Source organism: Anabrus simplex, chromosome 12 (assembly GCF_040414725.1).
Source record: "Anabrus simplex isolate iqAnaSimp1 chromosome 12, ASM4041472v1, whole genome shotgun sequence".
Lineage (NCBI taxonomy): Eukaryota > Metazoa > Arthropoda > Insecta > Orthoptera > Tettigoniidae > Anabrus > Anabrus simplex.
The window spans coordinates 35,976,226-35,985,000 of record NC_090276.1 but is presented as its reverse complement, the minus strand read 5'-3'; the positions used below and the strand labels follow the sequence as shown (position 1 = coordinate 35,985,000).

At 40.1% G+C, this 8,775-nt stretch overlaps 1 protein-coding gene across 5 annotated transcripts in view; it reads left to right on the top strand.

Annotated features, from left to right (window-relative positions):
• pnt (pointed) overlaps positions 1-8,775 on the top strand; it is a 942,655-nt gene that overhangs the window by 682,463 nt on the left and 251,417 nt on the right. Inside the window, exon 1 of one of the 5 annotated variants that reach the window (XM_067156753.2) lies at positions 5,718-6,700. The exons of the other annotated variants lie outside the window; for them this stretch is intronic. Within the exon in view, the coding sequence (XP_067012854.2) occupies positions 6,631-6,700 (70 nt within the window). The 5' untranslated portion in view covers positions 5,718-6,630. Of the gene's footprint in view, positions 1-5,717; positions 6,701-8,775 lie in introns of those variants that run through there. 5 annotated transcript variants of the gene reach the window in all.

The window sequence follows — 8,775 nt, the reverse complement described above, 5'->3', positions numbered from 1 at the left end:
GAGACAGTGGGTTCGAATCCCACTGTCGGCAGCCCTGAAGATGGTTTTCGGTGGTTTTCTATTTTCACACCAGGCAAATGCTGGGGCTGTGCCTTAATTAAGGCCACGTCCGCTTCCTTCCAACTTCTAGGCCTATCCCATCGTCGCCATAAAATCTATCTGTGTCGGTGCGATGTAAAGCCACTAGCAAAAAAATAAAAATAAAAAAAAATTAAAAAAATCTGGTCAAATTTTCCTCCTCTCACTAATTCGAATCACTATCTCTCTATTCGTGATTCGATGGGTTCATCTCACCTTCAGCATTCTGACCTCAACTTGGCAGGTTCGATCCTGGCTTAGTCCGGTGGTATCTGACGGTGCTCAACTACTGTACGTTAGCCTTGTGTCAGTATATTTATTGGTACTTAAAAGAACTACTGTGGCAGTAAATTCCGACACCTCGGCGTCTCCGAAAAGCGTAAATGTAGTTAGTGGGACGTAAAAAACCAATATCATCTTCATCATTCTTCTTTAACACCACATTTCAAAAGCTTTTATTCCCTTTCTGAGCTAATTATCGTCCATGTTTCCCTTCCATATAGTGCCACGCCCCAGACGAAGGTATTCCAAAAAATCATCTTTCTAATTCCTGTATCAATGTTCGAAGTGAAAAGATTTATTTTCTTAAGAAAGTCCTTCCATGCGTGTGTTAGTCTGCATTTTATATCCTCTTTATTTCTGCCATAATTATTGTACCAGCCAAGTATGAAATATTCATCTACTCCATTTAAGACTTCATTTCCTAATCTAATATTTTCTGCATCACCTGACTTCGTTCGTCTGAACTCCATTGCAAATGTTTTGGATTTAATGATTTTCATCTTGTACAACTCCTTCAAGTCTGTGGCCATGAAAATGGAAAATGAAAATCCACAGCCTTTTTCCATTCATTCGATCGGGTCAGGAATGAAACGAATGAAGCCCCCGTTTAGTGGCGAGGGTAGGAATTGTGCCGGCTGCCGAAGCCTGTCGCACTCCTCTGGGGCAATGGTTACTGAATGACAGATGAAATTAAATGATATTGGAGAGTTTTGCTGGAATGAAATATAACAGGGGAAACCGGAGAGTGATGGTGGTGGTGGTGGTGGTGATTATTGTTTTAAGAGGAAGTACAACTATTATAGGCAACCATCCTCTATATAACACTAATCAGAGAGAAAAAATGGAAGGGGTCCGACACTTCGAAAAATGAAGTTATCGGCCAAAGAAGGTCAAGGGCCACGAAGGGCGTGAAAATGAAAGACTCCCTAGCCCTCGCAAACCTAATAGCGTCGGGGTCGGAAAAGAACAAGAGTTGACCAAGGAAGGTCGGATAGGATAGATAAAAGTGAGGAGCCTGACACAAGTAAGTGGAAGGAATGCCAGGACTCGGTTAAGAGCCTCGTGGTCGCCAACCCACGCTCCAAATTTCAGAGTCCCTGGGGCCCCTTTTAGTCGCCTCTTACGACAGGCAGGGGATACCGTGGGTGTTATTCTACCGCCCCCACCCACAGGGGTGGGGAAACCGGAGAGTACCTGGAGAAAAACCTGTCCCGCCTCCGCTTTGTCCAGCACAAATCTCATATGGATTGAGTGGGATTTGAACCACGGAACCCTGCCGTGAGAGGCCGGCGCGCTGCCCTCTGAGCCACGGAGGTTCTCTGTGGTCATATCATTCAGTAATTTCTCCAGATCTTGTGCAGTCTTAGATAAAAATGAATTAAATATTTCAACTCGTATTAATTTACCTTTTCTTTTTTAAACTGAAGTTTGCCTTTAAGAAGTGAGGCTGTGCTTCAGTAGATACTCCAGGACAAAGCTGGAGCAGACAAGTTGGGCGAATGGACATGAGAAAGATAGCGAAACGAACTCTGCCATATGTACTCACTGGGAAAGCAATCTATAGGCCTACGTCCGCGAACATATAAATTGAGACCGTGACGGACCACGTGGTCTAATAATAATAATAATAATAATAATAATAATAATAATAATAATAATAATAATAATAATAATAATAATAATAATAATAATGTTATTTGCTTAACGTCGCACTAACTATTTTTACGGTTTTCCGACACGCCGAGGTGCCGGAAGTTTGTCCCCCAGGAGTTCTTTTACGTGCCAGTAAATCTGCCGACACGAGACTGACGTATTTGAGCACCTTCAAATACCACCGGACTGAGCCAGGATCGAACCTGCCAAGCTGGGGTCAGAAAGCCAGCGCCTCAACCGCCTGAGCCACTCAGCCGGCAGGTCTGATACTTAAGTGGAGGATGTGATGCTTCATTTTTCTTCTGAGGAAGTAGTTTGTGTTTTCTTATTTGTAAATCTTTGAATCGTGTAGTTTTCTTGAAATTAAATTACGTACTTATGAGTCAAGTTTGGAGTAATTCAACTAACTTTGCATCAATCAATCACCGAGGTCGATAGCTGCAGTCGCTTAAGTGTGGCCTGTATCCAGTATTCTGGAGATAGTGGGTTCGAACCCCTCTGTCGGCAGCCCTGAAGATGGTTTTCCGTGGTTTCCCATTTTCACACCAGGCAAATGCTGGGGCTGTACCTTAATTATGGCAACGGCCGCTTCCTTTTCTCTCCTGTCCCATCGTCGCCATAAGACCTATCTGTGTCGGTGCGACGTAAATCAATCAATCAATCAATCAATCAATCAATCAATCAATCAATTAGTCACCCCTAATCTGCGTGCCAAAATCCTGGATTTAATTCCAAACCTCTCCGCAGTGCTCGTATGGAGTAAGGGCATAATGTTTTTACTGGTTCGTCCGTCGGATTGTGAATTTAAGCCTGCAGCTGACTTCTTGGTGTTATTCCAACTGGTTTCACCCTGTCCCGCCGGTACCCTGATGTAGGGGTAGCGTGCCTGCCGTTTACCTGGAGGTCCCGGGTCGATTCCCGACCACGTCAGGGATTTTTTACCTGGATCTGAGGGCTGATATGAGGCCAACTCGGTTTACGCGATTACAATTGAGGAGCCTTCTGACGGTGAGATAGCGGCCCCGATCTAGAAATCCAAGGATAACGGGCGAAGGGATTCGTCGTGCTGACCACACGACACCTCGTAATCTGCAGACCGTGAAGCTGAGCAGCGGTCGCTTGGTAGGCCAAGGCCCTTCGAAGCTGTTGCGCAGTGGGGTTTGTTTGTTCACTTTCTCCCTTCATCATCGAAAAAAAGTATCGTTGCGGGTAAACCAATGTCATCTCGCACCCTACCTCATTTAGGTCCACTCCTATTATCTTAAAATCAGTTGATAACCAACAATCGTCATCTTGCTCTCCCGCTGTTTCTCATGGGTATATTCATATCTTCCCATGCGTGAGAGGAATTTTGATATCAGCCCATTCCTCCATCAGCTGTCCTGGTTAAGGTTAGTTGATAGACGTACAGTACTATGCTGTTTGTCTTCTAGATACAATACTGCAAATAGGTATAAAACAGATTACCTCAGAATAGATTTAACTACCTCCCCTCCTCAGGCAGAGCACACTCAAGGTCATCAACATGATCCTTCCTGTCCATCCCCACTCATCACAGCAGTCCGTACAACATTGCATTTATACCAGGGACCAACGTTCCTGGAATTCTATCCCGGCTGAAATTAAGACGCATGCGTAATCTAAAGCTATTCAGAACGAAGTGCTCGAAGTTGTACCTACATTAAAATTAATGAAACTCAGAAGTAGACCAGGAACCAAGTGGACCGAAGAAAGGAAGGGAGCCCACGGCGAAGAAATGAAAACCTGATAGGCGAATCATAAAAAGTACCGCGTGATCTAACAAGGTCTATACGCAAGTAATAATAATGTTCGTAACATTATACTTCAAAATTTTCAAGATTTACTTTTTAATCATAGTAAATACTGTAAATAGTAAATACTGCTCCTAAGTGCTTCCTTGAAAGTGCGAATAGCGCTTAACCCCCTGAAACTTTCAAGGAGGAGGTTCCACTCACGGCAGGCAATTACTATCAATGATATATCGTAGATGGCAGTTTTGTGGGTAGGAAAATCAAGGATGGAATTATTAGCATATCTGGTGTTAAGACTGTGATAAGAGGATAGGTATTTGAAATATGAAGTACGGTAAAATGGCTGTGAATAATGAAGGATTTTATGGAGATGGTGTTGGGTGTGCACAGTGCGACGGCTTTCTAGTCGGGGCCAAGATAGGTGGTTATATGAAGGAGTTACATGGTCGTAGTACCGTAGGTTACAGACGTATCTCACGCATGCATTTTGACCACGTTGGAATCTGCTCAATAACTTGCAACCAGCTTCTCAATAAATCGCGTCACAATAGTCGAAATGAGGGAAAACCAGAGCTTCTACCAGCATTCTTTTGAGTTAATTGAATGTAAATAATCGATGTAAATAAAGCGGTCGATTCTTCAGCGTCTATCCCCAGGAACCAGTGACTTGAATCACATTCTATTCCAATGTGGGTATTATTCTGGATCAAGGATTTAATTCATAAATACATTAGTACGTTTGGGAGTTCCCTTTCCAGTAAAATTTTCTTTTCTTCTGAATGTTAAAAAAAAAAAAAAAAAACATACAAGTTGTAGGAACACTGATTTCATTTTTAATATCGTGTGGTCTTAAAAATGTATGTTGTTGTATGTTGGGTATTCAGCCCGAAGGCTGTTTTGATCCTCCACAGCTCCGCCAACAGCTGTAATAAATAGCCTAGGCGTCACTGAAGAGCCGTACTAGGGAAATGAGGACTGAGGTAATTTCCCGTTGCTTTCCTCACCGAGCCAGAAGTTGCTATTACATATCAGTCTGCCAAGCCCACTGAAATGCATGCACCAACTCGACCTTAAGAGCGATATTTTCACACCATTCATAACAGGGACTGGCTGTGTAAGGAATGGTATTACTAGTATCGCTCATACCTCAGTCACTTTCACATTGTCAAAGCCAAGGATGAGACTGAGACAGGTCAATGAAAATAACAATTCTTAAAATATAAAAGTATAATTAAGATGTGATGTGTGGACACCAACTCTCTAAAGTTGGAATGAAATGTAAGTAAAACCTTGATTGTAATGTAAAGTTTTGTGTATTGTTTTATATCGATGTCTGTGATGACCAAATGGTAATGCAACCGAAAGTCAATAAATTAAAAAAAAAATCTGCAACGTATCGTAATACCTCTTGTGGTGGAAGTAAGGCGGTGAGGAAGAGACATGGCTCGAACAGGCGACCTGTTTGCCATACCGTGGACAGCGGAAGTGAAGTGTCCTACCACACGAACAGAAGCTGTTTCTCGGAGATATCGTGGAGCTGTCAGAGATGGTCCCCCTTTCCTCCCCCTGTTTGTGTTACGTCAGAGTGACCAGGTGGTTAGCAGGGCCCTACTAGTCTTCTAGTTTATTCTAGCCTCTTTGGAAGCCTAGCGGCGGCAGAGGGGGTGGACATGGGGGTCATACCTACATTGCGTTATACCTTTTACTACAGCACATGTGGAACAAGTTCTCACGCCGCGCCGGCTCTCAATAGTGGGGTACCCTGCAGCGAGGCTATTCATTCATAAAACTGTGTGGAGTAAGAAAGTTGTCCGCTCCATGGCGTGCGCGCGGTGTGGAGGGCGGGGAGGGGGAAGTGTTTGGTAGAGGGGGAAGAGGGAGGGATGTGTTGCGAAGGTCCCTCTTGCACCATTAGTCTGTTTGGAAGCTTCGTTCGCTACCAAACCACCAAGAAGATAGTTTATAAACTACAGGTGCTTTGATACTTTCCACAGAGCCGTCTCTTTCTGTCTTATTTATTACACCGAATGATCAGTTTTATTACCAAGTCAGATACTCGGCATTGTGTCAAGCAAGACCTTCTAGGAAAATATGCTTAGGGATCGCAGTAGACGGTCGTCTTTTTTTTCCTCCTCGATTGTTATTGTTTAGCAAACCTGCATTGAGTCATGACAGCAGCAAAAACAATAACAGAAATTAGTCTCGACCTGCAATGTCATCAAAAAGATACCAGTAACAGCTTGAATATCGTGCTTGATCTCAATGACACTTTGTTTTTAACAACAAACGTGTGTGTTCAATGAATGAATGAATGAATGGTTCGAATGAATGAGTATAAACTACGCATATGACATTTGAGTTGAAGCAGACCAAAAAAAGAGACTTGTTCAAGTTGAGCTGCACATGTATTGTTTCGCTGTTCAGTGTGGTGTTTTTAGGGAGAAAAAAGAAATATGTGTTGAGGACAAATTACTTTTTGTTTTGAAAGGAAGAAAAGTGGTGAAATAAAGTGTGTCAGATGTTGATTAGAACTTTTTTTACCTTCCGAGTGAATACAGTGTTTTTCAAGATTTGAGTTCGGGAACTAAAAATCTGTAGTTCAAATTTATGTTAAAAAGAATATTCTTCTTCACCTTTCCAGCGATGAAAAGTGATGATCAAAGGTTGTTGTTCACCATGTGGGTGAATTTAGTGGACTTAGCTACCAGCTTCAGAAGCGGTACAAACCGGTGAACTTTTTCCAAAAGTCGTATCTTCTTCTTCTTCTTGAACTAAGTTCTGCTAGGAAGAAGTCGGTGAATTAGAAGATTTTAGTGTCTGTGTGTTATAACAGATCTAGTCACACATGTACATAGACAGCGAAACGTACTCCGTTATGGGAATTAAAAATATGAAGTCGTTTAATAGGCCTAGAGGTGAGTACACAAAATACCACTATTTCAAAAATAAATTAAGTTCTTTGAAACGATGAGCATGGTAGAGTTTTCTTTGTCAAGTTGCAGGGTTGCAGGGTGTTTATCACGTAGTCCTTTTAATTTTTGAAAGATAGCTATCGATTTCCATATATTTTTCAGAAAAAATGGAAAATTGCTTATGTAGAACACCTGCAATATATTCAGAGTTTCGCTATGGGTTTTGAAAGTGATAATCGAGTGTAGTGGTCGAGGATCGTAAAGATACATTTTTACAATAAAAGTTAATCAGTTATTTAAGGCGTTGATAATTTCGGTTAGTTTTTTTTAATCTGAAGAGATAAATTTCTTGTGTAAACTTGTGCAAAATTTGCATTTACCAACTTTAGTGACAGTAGCCTATAACCTGAGTATTTTGTGAACGAAATCTCGTTTGTTGTAACAATGAAATTTTCAGAGAGACATACTATTTTGTTGTAAGATTGTGATGGATGGATGAATGAATTCACTGTGCTATATTCAATTCAGACTTTCCTAGCGAGTTATCTGTTTTATAGAAATGTTGTTAATGTAATTATGATTCTGTGACCTATATTTTGATGGGCTACGTTTGCCGCGCAAAGAGTTGCCGCTCGAAGTTAACAATGCTGTTAAAAGTACTTTAAAAGATATAACTGTCTCTAAGTATTATTATTATTATTATTATTATTATTATTATTATTATTATTATTATTATTATTATTATTATTATTATTCATCAAATTCATTTAGTTTTGAGACTTTCATCGTTAATAATATACAGCAGTTTTCTTTCCAAATTGCTCACAAGTATATATCACTTTCTGATGAATTTTGGAGATAACCCACCGAGGCATTAAGCTTTACTCACGAATGTTCGTCCAGAGTAATATTTTGTCATCTGTATTGCCTGTCCAAGGCTCTCTTTGATTTAAGAGTACTTTCAAGGGCAGTGTTTGCTATACTATGATGATATACAACTGCATAAATGTTATAAAAATATGATGCCGATATTTCCCCTCTCACATACCCACGACACAGAACCGACAAAAATATCTTTCTGTTTCCTCGCAGGAAAAAAGGGGAGTTTTTCTGTAAAATTGTATTTTTTGTTCCTCACCGAAAATCTATGTTAATTCGGATTAGTAAATTTATATTTCGGTAAACTAGCACACATTGACAGAGTATCACAATGTTTCCTTATTTTCCTAAAGATTTTTTTTTCTATTTGATTCGATAAGAAATTTGAAATATGACTTTCCGTTCTTCTCTGACAGAAATGAAGTCTTGAATATTATCACTGCTAATTTACTATCGTTCCGTTGTGCTCTGCATTGTTGCATTCTACTCAAGCCATATATTCCTGCAAGTTCCAAGAACTTTCATCTTCTCTTTTCCATCGTCTTTAATGTATTTAAGTATCATTTTGATATACGGACATCACCCATTATTTCATTCTCTTTTGTGAAAGAGTTTCACTTTAGTAATTTACCTTTTCTTACATTTGAGACATAACATTAATCTAGCTCGATTGTCAGAGGTGGAACTCAAATTAGCATGGCCTATGGTTCTATGACGGCGATAATGAACAAAGTAAGGTTAGGTTTCTGTGGACTTCATAAATAATTATTCCCTTGTAATGCTGTAACAAGTTCTAGTTCACTTTGGAAATCTCACTCTTGTTTAATTTTGTCAACTGTATCTGTTGGTTATGCAAAACTTAATCCGTTCTGTGATTTATCAAAGACATCCTCCACGAATTACTTGTGTAAATACATTACTGACATACTTTTTCAAATGTTTCTTTGTATAAGAATGAGTGAATTTCTTGACTGGAGTACACTTTTCGATTAAAAGGCTGATATATATGGGAAACATTCTTTAGCTCTTTGACACGGGAATGGTAACAAGACGAAGCACAAACATTGAAAATAACTGTAATCTTTAACAACAGAGAATAAAGTGTCTTCATATTAGTAGAGAGTATTAAAAATAGCAGGTTTGTGATATTTTTGAGACGAGTTGCGAACGAATCAGGTTAACCATGCTACAGATTATTT